General features: G+C 40.6%; 1 protein-coding gene across 4 annotated transcripts in view; it reads left to right on the top strand.

Moving 5' to 3' along the window:
• unkl (unk like zinc finger) overlaps positions 1-21,804 on the top strand; it is a 262,287-nt gene that overhangs the window by 222,313 nt on the left and 18,170 nt on the right. For all 4 annotated transcript variants that reach the window (XM_072481215.1, XM_072481214.1, XM_072481216.1 and 1 more), the window contains 3 exons: positions 5,609-5,811; positions 8,825-9,082; positions 11,715-11,979. In XM_072481215.1, the coding sequence (XP_072337316.1) occupies positions 5,609-5,811; positions 8,825-9,082; positions 11,715-11,870 (617 nt within the window). In that variant the 3' untranslated portion in view covers positions 11,871-11,979. The remainder of the gene's footprint in view (positions 1-5,608; positions 5,812-8,824; positions 9,083-11,714; positions 11,980-21,804) is intronic.

Here is a 21,804-nt window from a genome sequence, read left to right as displayed (position 1 = left end):
ATAAATTCAGTTAACTAGAGAAATACTCGGTTACCAATTTTCTACATTCAATTTCCAACTTCACTTCTTTCCCTTGCAAATCTACATTCAGGTTCCCATTTCCCACCAAGTTAGTTGAAACCCTACAGAATAGCATAAACAAATGATTTCTGCCACAATATTGGCCCCAGCTTTGTCAAAGTGCTATCTGCCTCACTCATACAGGTCCCACCATCCAGAGCCAATCCCAATGCCCCAGGAATCTAAAGCCACCATTTCTGCACCATCTCTTCAGCTATGCACTATCCTCCCTCTGCACTGTATAGCACAGGGGTGGGAACACTCCAAATTGTATGGGCAGGCGGCGATAAATGCTCAATAAATGAAAAGTAATAGTAAAAATAAGCTTTCATACAAGTAAGTATAAAACCTTTATTATTATGGTGATTACACTATCATTCCATGCAATAATGAAACCAAATCTACCCCCTTTTTCACACCTTCGCTTGATGTGAACAATGCAGTTAGTCATAGAATGGAAGAGGCCATTTGGCCTATCGTGTCTGTTCTGGCTCGTCTTCTCCCCACAGTCCTGCACATTCTCCTTCTTAGATAATAATTCAATTCCTTCTTGATTGCCTCAGCTGAACATGCCCAGACTCTCAGGCTGTGTATTCCAGATCCTAACCACTCGCTATGTGAAAAGAATTTTCCTCATGTTGCCATTGTTTTTTTTCTTCAAATTACCTTTAATCTCTGATCCTTGCACCAATGGAAAAGGTTTCACCCCTTCTACTCTGTCCAGACCCCTCATGAGTTTGAATGCATCTATCAAATCTAGTGTGACAACCTTCTCTTTTCCAAAGAAAACAGTCCCAATTTCTCCAATCTATCTATGTAACTGAAGTTTCTCATCCCCAGAACCATTCTCGTGAATCTCTTCTGTATGCTCTCTGATGCTTCACATCATTCTTGACGCATCCTGCTGAGAACTGGACGTAATGCTCTAGTTGTTCTAAAGGTTTAACATCGCTTTCTTGCTTTTGTACTCTGCCCCATTGATAAATTCTAGGATGCTGTATACTTTGTTAACTGTGCTCTCCACCTGTCCTGCTACCTTCAATGATTTATGTACAGAGACACCCAGTTTATGCTCCTGCATCCCATTTCGAATTGTACCCTTTGTTTTATATTGTCTCTGTGTTCTTCCTCTCCCTGTTCTTCCGACCAAAATGAACCACTTCACACTTCACTGCATTACATTTGATCTTCCACTTGTCTTCCCAGTCCATCAACCTGTCTATGTCCTTTTGAAGTTCTCCACTATTCATCACAGCTACTTTCTGATTTTTGTATCATCTGCAATTTCTAAAATTGTGCCCTATACACTAAGGTTTGGATATATATCAGGAAGAGCAGGGGGCTAGGGCAGCACAGCAGTGCAATGGTTAGCACTGCTGCCTTACGGTGCCGAAGTCCCAGGTGCGATCAGGGCCCTGGATCACTGTCCATGTGGAGTTTGCATATTCTCCCCGTGTCAGCGTGGGTTTCACTCTCGCATCCCAAACAGATGTGCAGGGTAGGTGGATTGGCCACACTAAATTGCCCCTTAATTGGAAAAAAAAATTGGGTACTCTAAATTAATTTTTTTAAAAAGGAAGAGCAGGAATCATAAGAACTTAAGAAATAGGAGCAGGATTGGACCATTTGGCCTCTTGAGGTTGTTCCGCCATTCAATAAGATCATGACTGATCTGATCTCCTGTCTGCCCCGTATAACCCTTGGCAATCAAAAATCTATCCAACTCGGCCTTGAATATATTCAATGACCCAATCTCCATTGCTCATTGGGGAGAGAGTGCCAAACAGTAACGACCCTTTTACTCATCTCTGTCCTAACTGGGAGACCTTTATTTTTAAACTAGTTCTAGATTCCGCCACGAGAGGAAACATCCTCTCAGCATCTCCCTTGTTAAGCCCCCTCAGAATCTTGGATGTTTCAATAAGATCACCTCTCATTCTTCTAAACTACAATCAGTATAGGCCCAAACTGCGCAACCTTTCCTTGTAAGTCATACTCCTCATCCTAGTGAACCTTCTCTGAACCGCTTCCAATACAAGGATGTCCCTCCTTAAGTAAGGTGAGCAAAACTCCAGGTATGGTTTCACAAATGCCATTGTAGCAAGACTCCCTACTTTTATACTTCATCCTCCTTGCAATAAAGACCAACATTCAATTTGTCTCCCTGATTACTTGTTACACTTGCATGCTGACTTTTAGAGATTCATGAACAAGGACAGCCAGATCACCCTGTCCTGCAGAATTGAAATGAAATGAAAATCGCTTATTGTCACGAGTAGGCTTCAATGAAGTTACTGTGAAAAGCCCCTAGTCGCCACATTCCGGCGCCTGTTCGGGGAGGCTGGTACGGGAATCGAACCGTGCTGCTGGCCTGCCTTGGTCTGCTTTAAAAGCCAGCGATTTAGCCCTGAGTGCTAAACCTAATCTCACTCGGCATCACAGATTTGTTACAGTGCAGAAGGATACCATTTTGCACATCATGTCTGCACTTGTTCCCTGGTTCGCTTTGTGCCATTTTTCTGTATTCTCCCCATAACCCTGCAAAATTTATCCCCTTCAGATAACAGTCCAGTCCATGTTGAATGCTTCGATTGAACCTGCCTCCCACACTCCAGGCAGTGCATTCCAGATTTCCGACCTTGACCACTTGCTGCGTGATAGTTTTTTCTCATCTAACTTTTGCTTCTTTCGCCAGTTATTTTAGATCTGTGCCGTTGAGTTTTCAATCCTTTCGCAAGTGAGAACAGTTTATTCCTTTCTACATTGACCAGTCCCCTCATGATTTTGAATGCGTCTTTCAAATCCCTTCTCAGCCACCTTTTCTCTATGGAAATAGTCCTAATTTCTCCAATCTATCTTCATAACCGGTTATTCATCACTGGAACCGTTCTTGTGAATATTTTCTGCACTCTCCAATGCCTCCTTCCTAAAACGTGGAGCCCAAAACTGGATCAATACTCCAGCTGAGGCTGTACTAGTATCTTGTACAAGTTCAACATGACCGTTTTGCTCTTGTAATCAATGCCTCTTTTAATAAACCCTTTTAATTGAAATAATATTTTCCGTTTCTGTTCATCCTGCAAACTGGATAATTTCACATTTCCCCCCCCCACCACAATACTCCAGCTAGCAAAATTTTGCTCACTCGCTTAAACTAAATGCATCCGTTTGCAGACATTGTATCAACATACAATTTGCTTTCCTACCTATCTTCATTTGAGCAAACTAAGCTATAGTACAGTCCATTCCCAGGGTCCTAACACTGACTCTAGCTCTGAAGAATAGTCATACGGACTTGAAACATTAACTCTGTTTCTCTCTCCACAGATGCTGCCAAACCCGCTGAACTTTTCCAGCATTTTCTACTTTTATTTCAGATTTCAGGCATCCACAATATTTTGTTTTTATCCCAAACATTGACCCTTCTAGAACTAAACTGGTCCAAAAAGCAACCAGTATTCTCTGTTTCTTGTCACTCAGCTGATTTTGTGTCCTTGTTGCTACTGTCCCTTTTATTCCATGTGCTCTAATTTTGCTCCACAGGTCTATTGTGCAGCACTTTATCAAATGGCTTTTGAAAGTCCATGTACATCATTTCACCTGCATTATCCTCATCGACCCCCTCAGCTACTTCACTGAAAAGCTCAAGCAATTAGTCAAACACTATTTACCTGTATCAAATCCATGCTGGCTTTCCTTAATTAACCCGCAGTTGTCTAAGTGACTATTAATTTCGTTCCGAATTATTGTTTCTGGAAGCATCCCCACCACTAAGATTCAGCTGGCCTCTATTTGCTGGGCTTATCGTTACACCTTTCTCCAGTCCTCTGGTGCCACCTAAATCCAAGGAAGATTGGGAAATTATGGCCTGTGCCTCTGTGATTTCACCTCACTTCCTTCAATATCCTTGGGTGCATCTCATCTGATGCTGATGCCTTATCAGGTTTAAGTACAGACAGCCTAACCAATACCTTTCCTTGTCAATCTTAAATCCTTGCAGTGTATTAGTTACCTCTTCTATCGTGGCCTGGGTAGCATGTTCTTCTTTGGTAAAGACTTTTATTTTTTAAATTTAATTTTAAAAACATTTTTTAATAGCAATTTAGAGTACCCAATTATTTTTTTTCCAAATAAGGGGCAATTGTAGCATGGCCAATCCACCTACCCTGCACATCTTTGGGTTGATGGGGTGAAACTCACGCAGGCACGGGGAGAATGTGCAAACTCCACCACGGCCAGTGACCCAGGGCCAGGTTCGAACCAGGGTTCTCAATGCTGTAGGCAGCAGTGCTAACCACTACGCCACTGCCGCCCTTCCTTGGTAAAGACAGATGCAAAGTATTAATTTAACACCTTCACCATGCCTCTGCCTCCCATGTGCAAGTCCTCATTTTATCGCCCTTTTGCTATTTATATACCTATAGAACTTTTGGATTCCCTTTTATGTTAGCTACCAGTCTCTTTTCATACTCTCACTTTTTACTTGTCTTATTTGCTTTTTCAATTTCTCCTCGTATTCAGCCTGGTTCTCGGTTATGTTGACCACCTGACATCTGTCGTAATACTTTTTCTTCATTTTTAACCTCTATCTTTTGTCTTCCAGGAATCTCTGTATTTGTTTCTCAACCTTTCTCCTTTTCTGAGAATATACTATGACTACCTGAACCTTTTGTTCTTCAAAGGCATCCCATTGTTCAGTTACAATTTTGCCTGCCAACCTTTGATTCCATTTAATCTGGGTCAGATCAATTCTTATGCCACTGAAGTTGGCTTTACCCCTGTTAATCCTTACTCTGGATTGTTCCTTGTCCTTTTCCATAGCCAATCTAAACTTTAAGTTACAATGATTACTATCCCCTAAATGTTCCCCTACTGATAACTTGATCCACTTGGCCCACCTCATTTCCAAGAGTCAAGTCTGACAATGCCTCCTTTCTCTTTGAACTGAAAACATACTGCTATAGAAAGTTCTCCTGAAAGCACACTTGCAACTCTTCCCTTCTCTACTCTTTGCAGGACTATAATTGCAGTTTATATTTGGATATCTAAAGTTCCCCCTTATAATTACACTATCGTTCTTGCACCTCTCTGTAATTTCCTTGCAAATTTGCTCCTCCTGGCAGTATGGTGCCGCAGTGGTTAGCACTGCTGCCTCACAGCGCCGAGGACCCGGGTTCGATGCCGACCCCAGGTTACTGTCTGTGCGGAGTCTGCACGTTCTCCCCGTGTGTGCGTGGGTTTCCTCCGGGTGCTCCGGTTTCCTCCCACAGTCCAAAGATGTGCAGGTTAGGTGGATTGGCCATGCTAAATTGCCCTTAGTGTCCAAAATTGCCCTTAGTGTTGGGTGGGGTTACTGGGGATAGGGTGGAGGTGTGGACCTTGGGTCGGGTGCTCTTTCCAAGAGCCGGTGCAGACTCGATGGGCCGAATGGCCTCCTTCTGCACTGTAAATTCTATGTAAAACAGGACAAAAAATAATAAGAGAAGCTGTATGTCATTTTGATGTCCAAATTCTGCATTTAATCTCAAATCTGTTTTCCTCTAATTAGGTTTGAATGGTGTTTCTGGAAGCATCTGGGATCATTTTGTTAGTGGAAATTTCTCTCCCAGCCCATCTCCAGTATTCAGTAGTAGTGTCACAACCACCACTGCTGGCTCCAGCAGTAGTGACCTTTCCAGAGTGCGAAGAGAACTTGAGGAGGCTAAGCGGAAGATAAAACAGTGGGAAGACTCCTGGCAGCAAGTGAAGCAGGTATGTGCGAAAGAGCTGCACCCTGCAGAATCATGGACATATGAAACAGATTAATGGACAAAATGTAAGTTTTGAAATCAGTTGATGCCTTTGTAAAGAAATTGGATCGGTACTAATCTAAAAGCAGATTGAGGTTATAAACTTGCAGATGGGTCAGTTTGACTCAAATTGGAGTTGGTAAGAAATCCTGGGCAGAGTGGGTTAGCCCATTAATGAAGTAGCCGTGCATAGGCTTTGTGTGATTGGATTTGATGGAAAGAGTGACCTTTTCCAGTCTAGTTAAGTTGCTGATTATCAGTTGATTTTGGATGTGTGCTGTACTATTACATCACACTAATTGAATGTGACACATTCAGCATCCACTGTAAAAATAGAATATCAAGAGATGGACAATAAGCTAAACAAAAACATTCCACCAACATTATAGTCACAAAAAAATTGACTTAATTTATGTAGGGATTTGGACTCGATATCTAATCTCAGATTTAAAAAATTATTGTCGAGGTATAAACCTATTGGCAAAAAGGACAATTATTAATTTAGAATGCCAATAACGAGGTTTAATGAAAAACAAAGATCAATACGTAACAATGCACTAGTGGAGGCATGGCACAACACACAAGTTCAACAAGTCGGTCTGTCTTCCCATGAATCCCGGGACTTCTAGAGTCTTCCCATCTTGGTTCCTGGAACCTGGTCACTTGAATCATGACTTCCTTTAAGATTTCAACTTGGTCAACTTAAATCTAACATTCATACAAACCCCTTTACAGTGTTTATTCTAGTTTCCAAGTTCAACTTAACTGCTGGAACTGCACATTTCACAGATGCATGCTGAATGCTTCTCTCTTTTTCAAGCTGAAAGCATCTTATTAATAAAGACTATTCAATTTCTCTTGCCTTTACCCCTAATACTGGATTCTAATACTTACCTTTATACTGGATTCTTATGGAAATCCTCATTGCCTATTGACTGGGGTAATGCTCCACGCAAGTGCAAACTTCCTAGCAAATGCTCTACTTCGAACTCCTAACTTTCTGTCCCGACAAATATCCCCAGCAAGTGTCCTCTGACAAAGGCTATCCCCTGGCAAATACAGAGACCATAGTGAAGCTCCCCTATTTTTATACCCCTTCATGGGCAGCATTTGCAATATTCAGCCCAAGTCTGTGCACATGTGTCAACATAACTAATAACTGTAACCAAATATTTGCAATTCTTGACCAATGGAAAAAGTACTTCTGGCTTCCCTATAACACACTAACCTTAACTTTTACCTTTTTGACCAGAATCCCTGGTACATCTAGCCATCATTCTAGCCAATCAGCTGATAATGTTAGACTCACTGGTGCCCAATTATGTCCTTGCTATAACTCCACATCTTCATTTTGAAAGCTACAATACAGTATTTTGGCACTAAGCTGCCAATTTAAAAACTTCTTAATGACTTAACAGTAATGCATACAAATTAAAGCTTTTCATCACTAAACTTATGTACAGTACAATTTGATAACTCGAGCCTCATTAATTACACATGTGTTAACATAATGAAGTCTAACATCTAGTTTTTGAATATCACCAAATATCTAATTGAAGTCTCTACCTTATTATTATTTTGCATTAGTCAATATTCTTACTCATGCAGTGTTTCGTATCCAAGATTTAGATTTATTGTCATGTGTACCGAAAAGCATTGTTCTGCGTATAGTCCAGGCAGGTCATTCCACATGAAAAACATAGGATGTACGATAAATACACAATGTAAATACATAGACATGGACATCGGGTGAAGCATACGGAGAACAGTGCTACAACAGTAGAGAAGATGCGTTGAGAGATCAGTTCAGTCCATAAGAGGACTATTCAAGAGTCTGGTAACAGCACGGAAGAGCTGTTTTTGAATCGGTTAGTGCGTGTTCTCAGAATTCTGTATCTTCTGCCCGGTGGAAGAGAGAATAATCCTGGTGGGAGGGGTCTTTTGATTTTGCTGCCTGCTTTCCCAAGGCAACGGGAGGTGTAGACGGAGTTAGTGGATGGGAGGTGGGTTCATATGATGGACTGGGCTGTGTTCACAACTCTCTGTTGTTTCTTACGGTCTTAGGCCGAGCAGTTAATAGTAATCTTTATTGTCACAAGTAGGCTTACATTAACACTACAGTGAAGTTACTGTGAAAAGCTCCTAGTCGCCACATTCCAGCGCGTGTCCAGGTACACAGAGGGAGATTTCAGAATGTCCAAATTACCTAACAGCACGCCTTTTGAGACTTGTGGGAAGAAACCAGAGCACCCGGAGGAAATGCGTGCAGACTCCACATGGACAGTGACCCAAGTGGGAATCGAACCAGGTACCCTGGAGTTGTGAAGCAACAGTGCTAACCACTGTGCTGCCAGACTACCAAACCAAGCTGTGATTTAGCCAGATAGGATGATTTCTATGGTGCATCTGTAAAAATTGGTAAGAGTCGATGTGGTCATGTAGAGTTTCCTGAGGAAGTATAGGCGCTGTTGTGCTTTTCTGGTTGTAGCATCGACGTGGGTAGACCAGACAGATTGTTGGTGTTGTGTTCATCTTGGAATGTGAATCTGTCAACCATCACCACCTCGGCACCATTGATGCTGACAGGGGTGTGTACGATACTTTGCTTCCTGAAGTCGATGACCAGCTCCTTACTTCTGCTGACGTTGAGGGAGAGATTGTTGTCATTGCCACTAGGTTCTCTATCTCCTTCCTGAACTCTGACTCATCGTTGTTTGAGATCCGAACCACTACGGCCGTGTCCACAGCAAACTTGTAGAAGGAATTGTAGGAGCTGAATTTTGCCACACAGTCATGTGTGTATAGGGAGTAGAGTAGGGGACTAAGTGTATGTTGGGTCGTGAATTGAGCTTTCTCAATGATACACTTTTGTTGTATGTGATCGCTTCATTTCTCAGGATAAATAAATTAGTCCATAAGAACTGTGTGCCCCTGTTTCTTCCTGTGCATATTTACAATGCTGTTTCTGTTATCAGGCATGTGATGCATGGCAGAAGGAAGCTCAAGAGTCCAAAGAAAGGGCAAAAGTGGCTGATGCTGACCGGCAAGTAGTATTACAGCAGAAAGAAGAAGTGGATAAGCAGCTTAAAAAGCTACAGGAGGACTTTGATGCTTTATACCGATCTCCAAATTTTCCTCTTCTTAGAAACTATGGAGATATAGACAAGCTTCCACTACCAAAGCTTCATTCTATACAAAGTCAATTGCGTGCAGATTTGGACCTTGTAGATGGGGTGAGTTGGAACTTGAGTTTAGTACATAAGAAATAGAGATAGAGAATTTTGAACCATTGGCACCACCACCACAGTCCACTCCATTTAAAAGCTCTGTTGAATTCTTCAGGCTGTGTATAAGAATACACAGCCCATGTACAATAAGTCCTATACATGCCAGGAAGATCAGAACAGCATTGGACTGATGGGTGGCAAGTAACATTTGTGCCACACAAGTGCCAGACAATGGCCAAATCCAATAAGAGAGAATCTAATAATCTCTTCATGACATTCAACGGTATTACCATTGCTGAATCCCCCACTATCAACATCCTGGAGGTTATCAATGGCCAGATACATAACTGGACCAGCACATAAATACCTTGGCCACAAGAACAGATCAGAGGCTAGGAATTCTGAAGTGAGTAACTCACCTACAATGCGACACCAAAACAACTTGAGCTTGACACTATCCAAAACAAAGTAGTTCACTTGATTAGCAACCTTTCCCATTTTCAACATTCACTCCTTCCACCATAGGCGCACTGTGGCAGCAGTGTGTTCCATCTACCAAGTGCACTGCAGCAACTCACCAAAGTTTCTTCAGCAGCTTCTTGCAGCCCTCTGTGTCTGCCACCTAGAAGGAAAAGGGCAGCAGATGCATGGGAACACCACCACCTGCAAGTTGCCTCCCAATCGCGCACCATCCTGACTTATAACTATATTGCCAATCTTTAACTGTCGTTGGGTCAAAATCCTGGAACTCCCTTTGGGGATAAAAATACTGACCTTGCCAGCAACGCTCACGTCCCTAGAACAATTATTTTTAAAATCCCAGCTTCATTGCTGCTCAGCACTGAATTGATTTATCTCCGCATAAGAGCGTTCAACTCATCATCTCATCCCTGCAGTAGAAAAGGAAAACAGCCTGGGGTTCCCACTCTTAACTGCTATCCAATCAGTGGAAAGTGTGTGGGTGTATATCTGCTGGTTGTGATCGCACCGATGATTGAATAGCACTCTAGCACTGTCTGTGTTGGCATGCATGTGAAAAGCAGCCTTAACAATGAAGTCCAAAATGATGGCTGGTGCCTTCACCACAATGAGAGTTGGTGCCCTAAGGGGAGATGAGGGGGTGGGGGGGGATTCTTCAGTCCCGCGGCAGAGTGTCCACTCCGTCGTAAACACCGTTGCGGTTTACGACGGCGTGAACTGTGCGCCGCGGGATCCACGCATGCACAGTTGCGCCGGTGCCAACCAGGACATGCGCAGTGGCGCCAGCGCCAACACGCGCAAACGCAGTGACCTCCTTCAATGTGCCGGCCTTGACGCAACATGGTGCATAGCTACAGGGGCCGGCACGTAGGAAAGGAGGCCCCCAGCCACAGAGGCCGGCCCGCCGATTGGTGGGCCAGGCCCCATTGGAGACCACCCCCCCCTGGGGTCGGAGCCCCCCGACTCTGCGCACAGAGTTCCCGCTGGCTGCGACCAGGTGTGGACGGCGGCAGAAGGACTCTGCCTTTTTAGAGCGGCCGCTCGGCCCATACGGGCCGGAGAATCGGCGGCCCGCAACCGGCGCCGTGCCAAACGCACTGGCGCCGATTCTTTGCTCCGTGGAGAATTGCGTGCCGGCGGCGTGGCGCGGTTGCGGGGATTCTCCGGCCCGCCGCGGGGCTGGGGGAATCCCGCCTGGGAAACCTGTTTGGGGAAACCTGTTGCAGTTTTTAAAAAAAGTCAATTTATCGAAATCAACTGCATTATTTGACCAGAACCTCAGGCTCGCAGTATTCTTCTTGATGATGGTGGAGTTAAGATGTAGGGGCTGAATTTTCCAAGGGACATCAGAACCCTGATGTCCTGAGCACAATCATATTGTCAGGGCACTTATCGATGCAACAAATATGGCCTCCCAATTAACTGTCTCCATGCTTGCCAACCTGTTAAGTAGGTCTTCCAAGGCTGTATGCCCAATTAGAGGGCCTACTGTGATGTCAGGTTGTCAGTCCCACAGGGATGCAGGCACTCCCCAGGCAGGCAAGTTGTCTGCAGAATTAAAGAGGCCCAAAGCCAGTTGGGACATTGGGGTAGAGAGGACCACAATGCAGGCCTATTCATGGCAGGATTGCTTCCTTTGACTTGGCACTCTGACATTGGACATGGAGCCTGTGTCTCTGATGATTCTCTGGCCTGCCACTGGAAGACAACCCTGAATGAGCTGTGTGTGAAAGGCTTCCACACACAGCAGAGGAGCACTGTACGGCAGGAATACAGCAGCGTCACCACAAAATGACCATTAAGTAGGGGCTTTAATTGAATAAATTGGTAACGCACTTCTTTGGAGTAGGCAGCTGACCCAGTTCCCAGTCCTTCCTAAGAAAGTCTACCAGAGGCAGGAATGCATAAGGGATCTGTCCTGACGTCCCCCGGCCTGCAGTAGGCTGGGTATTTCAGCCCTGTGAATGTAATTGAATAGACCATTCATTGAAGGTATCAAAGTATAAACATGTGCTGAACAAAAACTCAGTCGTAATTTTTTTTAAAGTTCAGCCTGACTAGTTTTTAAAAAACATATTTTGTTAGAAAATGTTGGGAGTTTAAAAAACTAAAGAAATCACAACATGCTGATCACATCTTATGTTTCCATTCAAAACAGGTAATTTATCAGCTCCAGTCGAAGAAATGCATTGTATGCCAGGAGCGGGACCGTTCTATATTACTTCAGCCTTGCCAGCATTATGTCCTCTGTGAGCACTGTGCACCTAACAAAATTGAATGTCCCTATTGCAAAACAAAAGTAATGAATTGGTGATGAATATATTCTAGGTACATGGGACTAGCCTTTTGAAGAACGACTACACTATTCTAACAATTCGAAGCTGTAGTGACCCCCTCATGTCGGAAATATTTTAAATTACGCAGTGAGTATATCCTACCCTATAAAATATGGCATTTGTGTCTGTATTTCTTTACTGAATTATTTTTTAATACGTATAAGCTCTATTTTCCCCCTGGGAAAACTCACAACACACATCCTGGTGGACCAGTCAATCGGTGACTTACTCAGTCCATTCTTGAGCACGTTAGCCATACAGTTTGCTTTAGTCTGACTGATGTGCTTCTCAATGTTGCTGCGTTTCCATCAATTTTGCAAATGCCCTGTGTTTACAGCTGGTTCTTTACCGCATGCATTCAGAAATAAAATTGAAGTAACTTAAGGCACTTCAGATACCGACTCATAGTGTAGGATCGACTTGCTGTGTATTTCCAATGAATATTGCATGCAGAACACTGCAGCTTTAGCATTTTTATGTTCTAGTATTTTACATATAAAATTAAAAAGAAAAAAAATACTAGGTTATGTGAAGAGGTTTAATTTCCTGTAACGCACTTTGTTAACCTGGGTTTTTTTTTTTGTTTAGAGGTTATAATAAATTGCTTTCAAGCTGCTTTGTAGTTTTTTTTCCAGAACATGTGATAATATAAAGCTTTGTATGTGTACTGTGAAACTCTGTTAATAGATATTTGGTATTCAGATTCTTACTGTTAAATCATAGTACAGTGAATATTGTTAGATTTCCTATTCTAATTAAGTACTATTATAAATATTAGTATTGTGCAACTTGCTAGGATTTTTACTTTTTTCAATTTATAAATTAAGTGCAAACTTTTAATGCTTAAAAGGATAACCAGCAGCAATTTCATAATGGCACATAATGCTAATCTGAGCAAACAAGCAGTCTGAAGAGAAGTTTGCTATTTTATATAATAAAATGAACCAGTCTTTTTTTTGTTTCTTCTCTGAAACAAGCTGCATTGACCAGCATGTGGTTGGAGATTTTTGTAGCTAGTATCATGAAAGTTTTAATGAATTGTTTTTTTTTTCCTTCAGTTGGTGCAACTCTTAGCCTTGTAAGCATTTTAAATGACAATGTCTAATTTCTGGCCACTGTTACCAAGTGCCTTCTGCCTTGCCTAAACCTAAATTGCAACAACAACGTCTGTCAGGCAAAGGTACTTTGATGCGAAATCTTTGCACTGATTATATATATATATTATATATATATATATATAAATACATTTACACCTATATATTTAAATATATAATTAATGCAAACCCATAGACCAGCTTTCTCTAACTGTAAAGAAGTTAGTGCATAAAATTCAGGATGAACTTATATTGAACATAGATGTTGAAATTGCCACCATTTCTTGTTCTGTCTGATTTAAAGTATGCTTAACACCAGAGGGCATAATCTGTGCTCTCTTTTACATACACTGCTCACTTGACTGAACAGGATAATATGTACAGGTTGTAATTAAGAATGAAAAATTGACCTATGACTGTGTTAATTGAAATGGTTTGTCTTCACTTCTTGTCATTCTGTATCAGAAGTCCATTATTATTTCCATCAAAATGTGGAATTGCTAGTTAGTATGAGAAGATACCAACTGTTCAATTAAACCAACTTGTTTGAAAAATACATAAATGACTGGTTCGCGTGGAATTGCAAACTGTATTTGGAGTGAATGAAACTGTTAATAGATCATGTTCGTGATATCATTAGCCAATCAGTGCAAGCCTGAGAGATTTTTAAATGGGGGGTTTATAGTGAGCACTGACCATTGTAAAGTCTATGTGCAAACAAGGAAGATCTCTGGTCCTAGCTGGATCACTTGATACAAGTAACATTTTAAATGTTACATTAGAAATGTCCAGTTCAGCATAAAATTCAATTGTTATTTTCATGAATGGTGCAGCCACAAACAATTGCTACTATTTAAGCTTGCACCAGCCCAACTTGTTCCCTTAGCAGAAACTGATGCAAGAACAGACTGAATTTTTAAATACTTTTTAAATAGCAACATTTAATCAGAAATGTTAGATTTTCAATGAGCCTATAAAATATAATTTGACTTTTTCCCCAAAAAATATCTTTGGGGAGGCAGTGGCCTCGTGGTACTGCTCTGGGAACAAGGGTTGAAATCTTACCATGGCAAGTGGTGAAATTTGAATTCCATAAAAATCTGGAATTAAAGTTTAATAATGAACATGAAACCATTGTTGATTGTCGTAAAACCCATCTGTCCTTTAGGAAAGGAAATCTGCCATCCCTACCTGGTCTGGCCTCCATGTGACTCCAGACCCACAACAAAGTGGTTGACTCTTGAAATAGTCTAACATGCCGCTCAGTTCAAGTGTAATTTGCGACGGGCTGGCAATAAATGCTGGCCCAACCAGAGATGCCCACATCCCGTGAAAGAGTAAAAAGAAAATTTCAAGTATCCAAACACCATTGGTGTATTCGTTGATGGATTAATGTAACCAATTCAAAACCCCTATGCTGATTTAAACTGATTTCCTGTTTCAAGTGTATTTAAAATGTTTTTTCAAATTTTTAATGTCTTAAGTTTATGGGAACCTAATAAAGGTTGGGGCCATGGTTGTGTGAAAGTCTGTTGCCGGTAACTCTGTAGTATAATGAAGTTAACTTAATGTAACGGTTAAGGACCAACTTCACAGTCAGTGAATGAAGCACACTGCCATTGTCCATTGCTATAAGGAAACATTTGGATTACTTATAGTAAACTGAGTAATTTGCACACGAGTTCACTGTGGGTACACAGACTGCAATTCCATCAGGGCAAAGTTTGGGTACAGAATTCCTAGCATTTGATGTCATATCTCAGTTTGCACATGAACTTTAATGTCCCTACAAAATGCCTCGGTAAATACACTCTTACTAGGTAATCTCCAATTACAGGTCCCCCTGCCCTCCTTGTGAGGCAGTGAGATATTAACTGTTGCTGAGATGCATGCATACAAAAACAAGCATTCTGCATTTTGCTGAAGAGTTATAATGGACTTCTGGACCACATGTAGTCTTTGCCAAAGAACTTTTCTGTATAGCAATTTATTATTATCTGTAGTTTTAACAAGACATGTAAATACTAAATGGTAGCTAGTTCTAGGCAGAATTACTGAAACAGTGACCAAAATTAGAAATTTTAATTCTGTATTGTGTTCTCAGTAAGGGAAAAGAGATTCCACTTTTTTGTATAAAAATGAAGCTTATTACATGAAATGCTCTTTGATCACAGACTGCTAACATTACTTTGAGAAGAATGTGGAATGTATGAAGTTCTACAGTTATAAAGTACATTGTATTGGGAAAACAGCAACATTACATAAAAGCAGTCCAGAATTCAAGGTTTACTTACATTCGTTCAAGATTATTGTGAAGTTAAATTTTGCTTGGTATTTTGTTTTTTTTAAAGAAATATAGTGGCCATATGCATCAATGCGTAGTTAAATTGCTTATAAGAATTTTGTAGATTTTTTTTTTGTTCTATTGAAATTTGTCCCGTTAATGGTAAGCCTATTACATATTAATGCTTGTGCACTACTGTCGGCATTCAAGAGGAACTGTAACAAAACTAGCTCGTTCGTTACTGCATGTACTGTACTCTGCCACATTCATCATACAAAGACTTTGTTTTTTGAAAAAAACAAATCACTGTTTTATCTACACAGTTGTGGACTGGGATGTGGCACTATTGGATGATGTGCAGAACTAAATATATATTTGATAAGTTAGTCAAAGCCCAACACCCTTTTCACAAACTTGGCAAGCCAGACAGGCAAAAGTAATTGGAAATGAGAGCTAATCTAAACCAGAATTGAGAATTCATGTCACTTTAGGGCAAAATCATCAAAATCTAGTCAACTCTCAATTATAGAGGGGTAATTTGCAACCCCTTTTCCAAATACTGCTCCTTTAGCTCCCAACACCAAAGACATGTAAATATTTTGCTGAACTGAAAACGTCAGTTTGTTTGCAATTTTGTTGCTCTCCTCCCCTGCCCACTTGAACATTGTGGGATGTTATTCTAACAGACCATAAGCTGATTCATGCACAACGTCCCTGATCAGTGTCCAAATTAGTTTATTTAAACTATTTAGATTCCAGATCTTTAATTCTGAAAGTAATCTGTTTTTGTTCATCTGTGCTTCAAAGTAATGCAGACAACCTGAGCTAGCAAATGAAATGGCTATATTTGTCAATATTGTGCATGAATCTTCCTGGTGAGATAGCCATTACCTACTGGAGAAGTTGTCTGAGCCACAAGCCTTAGTCATCCCACCTGAATCCAGTATTTTTCCGTTATTTAAGGATGCATTTACTCCAACATTGGCATCTTCGCTGCAGCAATAAACTTAGGCTGTAAACAGTCAGATCACGCAGTCTGGCTCTCCAAGCACTGGCATAGAACTCTGGGAAATCCCAGCTGCTGAAGCTTTTGAATACAAATTGCAGATTCCTTACCACAGTGCAAACAGTCAATCCCCACATCGCGTTCAAAAAATTTGCTCTCTTCATCCAATAGTGTAGATACACCCAAAATCAACCAGCAAACATTCATCTCTCATTCTGCCTAGCTCTCACTCACACTATAGTCAAAATTAAAGCAACAGAGTTCACCAGAAACAGAATATTGTGCAAGTGAAACCCAAGTCCAAATGGATGTTTGCTCAGTTTGTGCATTTGCAGGGTTTGTGTGCTATTTTCCCCTTATTTCTACAGAAACAAAAGTAAATTGGAACAGAATCTGGGCATCTCCATTGGTGATTTTTTTTTTAAATGGCTATACAAGCTATTGAATGATCTGGGACTGTGAAAGCCTGCACTGTGGGCTACTGCCTCACAATGTCCCACTGGAACACTGCACTTCTGACTGTCCCACTGCTTGGCACCACTTTAACTTCTGTGTAAATGAGAACCCAAAAACCCATCACAAGCACTCTCAGAGCACTTAACGAAAATGTGCAGTGGACAATCCTGGGACACATAAAATTATCCCCAAATAATTAACCAACACTTATGCAGCTGCTTCCTTCCTAAGTAAACCAGTGTTTGAATTTTTTTTCTGTGTTTCTCCCATTTGTCAGGTATATTTTGTGTATTGTTAGTGAAAAGTAAATTTATTTATGGATTAAATTTCGTTTTCCTTAACTGCATTCTCCCTTGTAGATATTAAATGTGAAATATGCACATAACTAACTCAAAGGAAATACTTATCATGAATGGTGCCAAACCAGTACAAAATTGTAAATGGTCAGCAAAAGAGCATTTAGAAATAAATGTACAAGTTCCAAAACTGCCTTAAAAATCATTCAAAACTATTAGATGCCAAATACTTCCCCAATAAATAATTTTACAGAAAAATTAATAGCAGTCCAACAATATTACAAAAATATTTCAGAGGGAGATATCTGAAGATCACTTGGTATCCTTTATAATGAACAGATTAAAATTTTAGAACCAGTCATTTAGAATCAGGAAGGTGGTGTGGTTACATGCAGTGTGGTAACGAGTGAATTGCTGAAATTCCCATAGTGGGTAGCTTGTCATTTGCTGTATAACAGGTTGAAATTAATCTCTCCCGGGTGTGTGAAGTTACTGAAGGTGTGTTTGTATATAAACTATCCCCCTGCACGACAGTGAAGTGTTGGGTGTCTGCTTCCAGGGTGGAGCAAAATCTTTGCACAATTCGAGAAGACCACTTGGCTCTTTTATTTTTCAATCAATGGACATTTACAGGTGCTTTACTGAAATTTCACTGGTGTGATTTACCAGATGGCATTTCCACTAGCAACAGACTTGGAACATTATCTCTGTTTCTCTCTCCACAGATGCTACCAGACCTGCTGAGTTTAACCAGCATTTTCAGTTTTTATTTCCATTAGCAAGCTGATTGACTTTTCACAATTAATGGACCTGCAAGACAAAAGGACATAGTGACCCATTCCAACTTATGTTGAATGCCACAGCCCCTTCTTTTGACTCCACAGATATTTTTCTTTCCCATGAACCTGGTGCTTTGTTGTGCTCCTTTTTGGTGGGTAATTACACAAGTATGGTGTAGTTCATTATGGTTCTATTATTATTTCTGCGTGACAATTCATTGCCTATTTTCAGATTGCCCAATAGCCCTCTGCAAAGGTACTGCACTTCAATATATGAATAAACCTGAACTCTTGCTGAGTGATATGGTTTATTGATCAGTGAGTGTGCCCCAAGACGTGTTTGCTGTAATACATTAGCTAATGCATCACTACAGAAATAACTTGCTGCCATGTTCAATAAAATCTTGTATTTCTGTGACTGTTGCAGTACCAAACTACTTCAGGGATTACAGGGCAAACTTAAATTGTTATATCTGATCAAGTTTATAAACTTAAAAGTGCTAAGCTTCACCATTGGCCATGTGCAAAAAATTAAGAACTTCTGGCAGTGTGCTTTTCACCCAACACTGACACTCTGTTGGGAAACATGAGTCTGGGCAACTTCTAATTTTTAAGGTCATAAGCCAACAATAAATTCTTGAAGATTTGAGCTTTGCATTTATTTTAGCTCAGTGTTTGTAACGTTTTACTAAAGGGATTCAACGTGTAGTCATTGGCAGAAAGTAGATGTGATGGATGGTGACTGAGACACTGAGTCTGTGATTAAACATCAAAGCATTTAACAAGTCTACTAATGGACAAGTATAGACTAAAATTATTTTAGACTTAAGATCTTTAAATTACCTTTTGAAAATAATTAATTTCTTAATGGGGATGGTTTCTATGTGAACACACTTTCAGATTCTTTATATGCAAGTTCCTCAGCCTGGGAAGAGCAATGAAACAGGAGGAAAAACTATTTTCTCAGGGTAAAAGGAACAATCTGTAATGAGAGTTTGTAAAGCATTCTATGGAAGCCAAGCTGCATTTATATATGTTTATCTAGGAAGCTCGCTGAATGGGGATAGTATTATGACTGGGCAACAGTAAAGATGGGCTGTTGGAAGAATCCAGCAACCAAGCAGTTGTGCCAGTTTCTGTGCATATCACCTGTTCATATACAACGAAAACCTAATAAGCCCTGCCCATTTTACTCTTAATAATAATGTATGTCTCTACAGCATTGTTTTATCACAGGGCATAATAAGTTGACTAATTTCAGATGTCATTGCACGGGTAGCGTACAGCCAAACCAGTGAAAAATTAATTCAGATCTGGAACCAAGTATTTCATCCACTGGGTACTCCTGGGAATTTTGACATTCAAGAAAAATCATGGGAGGTGCAAGAATTCAATGACATTACTGGCAAAAAAATGTATTACAATAGTAACATATCCCTGACTCGGTGATTTATGTATTGACGTGGAATAGCTCATATCTTAACTAGTGTTTAACTATTACTGAAATATTGTCTTGATATATTAATTTTTTTGTGTGGTCAAAACAAGACCTTAATTGAATATTATGGGAATTTTTTTCATTTTTGTGTATTAATTTATGGAAGCCTGTTGTATGTGGTCTAGGTGAGTGTACACAAACAGAATGGCGATTTGAATGGAATGTTCTTTTAGAAGGTATTTATAAATGCATAATCATTTTACTCTAGTTCATTGTTTAAATTGTTAACACTTAAAATTTTTACACTATAGCATTTATGCAGTGGTTTACAGAATTCATGGAATTATTTTTATTATCAATATGGGAATTAAAATAATTTTTGATCCTCAAAATATTCCATATTAATTGCTTGCCTTTTTTTTCTCCCAGACTTCTCTTCTTCCCGTCTACAGCCTTTTGAAACTGAAGTTTGATGTAATTTCATTTCTACATTCTGATTCTCTAACTACCATTTCTTGCACTGGATTTTGGGCTTTACCTACCTGCCCCAGTTTTTATGCAGTACTAATTGTTTAAAACTAGAAATTCAGGGGATTGGACAATTGAGTATTAACAACGGTCCTCTTGTCTCCATACTGCAAATCAACTCCAAAAATAGCTCATAACTTGACACACATTAATGGTTTCATTCAATCTGGCTTGACTGGTATGAAAGGTTGGACCTGCTGTAAAGGTTCCTTTTCTAAATTTGAGATATTAGCATTAAGAAGCAAGTTATGGCCAGGCTTGCAACGCCGTCCCTCATGTGGCAAGCTCCTGTTCTAGTTGGGCTGTAGGTGTAAAGAATGACGTATTTACACAAAAATCACTGCCTCGCATATCAATCAATAAACAAACATTTTCATTCTGTTTATTCAGCAAATCAGCCGAGTGAGTTCCTACAATGAGATGAACGAATACATAATCTGATTTGGTGATCATGATGTGGAGATGCCGGCGTTGGACTGGGGCTGGCAGAGTAAGAAGCCTTCCAACAACAGGTTAAAGTCCAACAGGTTTGTTTTGAATTACTAGCTTTCAGAGCGCAGCTCCTTCATCAGGTTCACTCACCTGATGAAGGAGCTGCGCTCCGAAAGCTAGTGATTCGAAACAAACCTGTTGGACTTTAACCTGGTGTTGTAAGACTTCTTACGGTTTTGGTGATAGCTAAGAGACACATGGAGAGCTTTCCTGAATAGTGCCATTGGGATTTTCCATATCCACCTGAACCAGCAGATGAGACACTGAGTCATCTGAAAGTTACCCCTGCACACATCTTCAACTGGGCTGTAGTGCAGTTTGACTCCACCCGCAAGGGGCAGCAATGCCTTACTACCAAATGATACAAAATAATTGAAATTTCACGATGATGCAACATTGAAGGTGGATTTGGGTGCCCATGGTTGTTCTTTGAAAGAGCCATCCAGTTAGTACCTCCCCGTAGCCATGAAAAATATCTTCCAAGTATTTATCAAATCCCTCTCTGAAAGTCACAGTTGAATTAGTTTGCAACACCCTATCAGTGCATTCCACATCTTAACTCTCTGTGTAACAGAGAAATGTTTCATCTTGACTCTAGATGTTTTGCCAATCATCTTAAATCAATGTTCTTTGGTTAACAGCCATTCTCCCACTGAAACCGTCACATTTTTGTTGAAGGTTTGGAAGGAAGGAGGATCATCGTGCTCAGCTACAATTGCCTGTCCTCAGGAGTGAGCAGTTTTTAAAGAAAAGGCCCTATTATCTTTAAGCTCTCTGTAATGTTGGAGTTAACGATCCTATAAACACTGCAGCCCCAGTAGTATCACACACAAATGCACAGAATGGAGCATTGGGAGTACGCTGCTTCTGATGGTGCAATGACCGTTTAGTTTCTGGCAGAATGTAGGTTCTTCCACCCCAGTCTCATAGGTCAGAAATGCAGTTTAATATTTTTTGTAGTTAATCTGGCGTTACCAAACCTACCATACAAAGAAAAGCACACATTCAATACTGACTCATCTAAATGAGCTGGGTCAAGAATTTGATGCTGAGGGACATAGGTGGAGAAACCAGATGAAAGCTTGGATTGAGGGCAGGGTTCTTCTCTAGACCTACCAACAGTCCTGGAATAAATGTATTGCACAATTAAAGTGTGGCTGAAACATTGAGCTCTATTTCTCTCCCACTGATTCAGTTTAATTTCCTGTCACACCTGAGGCAGTAATTTGGGTTTTGTCTATGTTGGGCTGGGAGGAAGCAACTCTCCTTTCTGCTTTACAACTACTGATTTGTGTGGCTGTGCGGTGATGCTGTGCCTTCCCACCCAAATGAGCAGAGGGTGATGGCAATAGGGGTCAGAGTATCATTTGATAGCCGGACAAAGCTTTGAGAGAAAAATCGAACCTGCAAAGCATTCACTTTCTTTTGGAACATTCTGGTGCTGGTTCTGCAATACTGATTGGTTGTGATTAATCACATTGCGATAATTTGCTATCCACTTCCAGCTCTTTAACCTGGATCACTGCATGACTGGAGCTA

Source organism: Scyliorhinus torazame, chromosome 17 (genome assembly GCF_047496885.1).
Source record: "Scyliorhinus torazame isolate Kashiwa2021f chromosome 17, sScyTor2.1, whole genome shotgun sequence".
NCBI classification, from domain to species: domain Eukaryota; kingdom Metazoa; phylum Chordata; class Chondrichthyes; order Carcharhiniformes; family Scyliorhinidae; genus Scyliorhinus; species Scyliorhinus torazame.
Note: the sequence above shows the minus strand (reverse complement) of the source record. Positions and strands in the feature narration are given on the sequence as shown.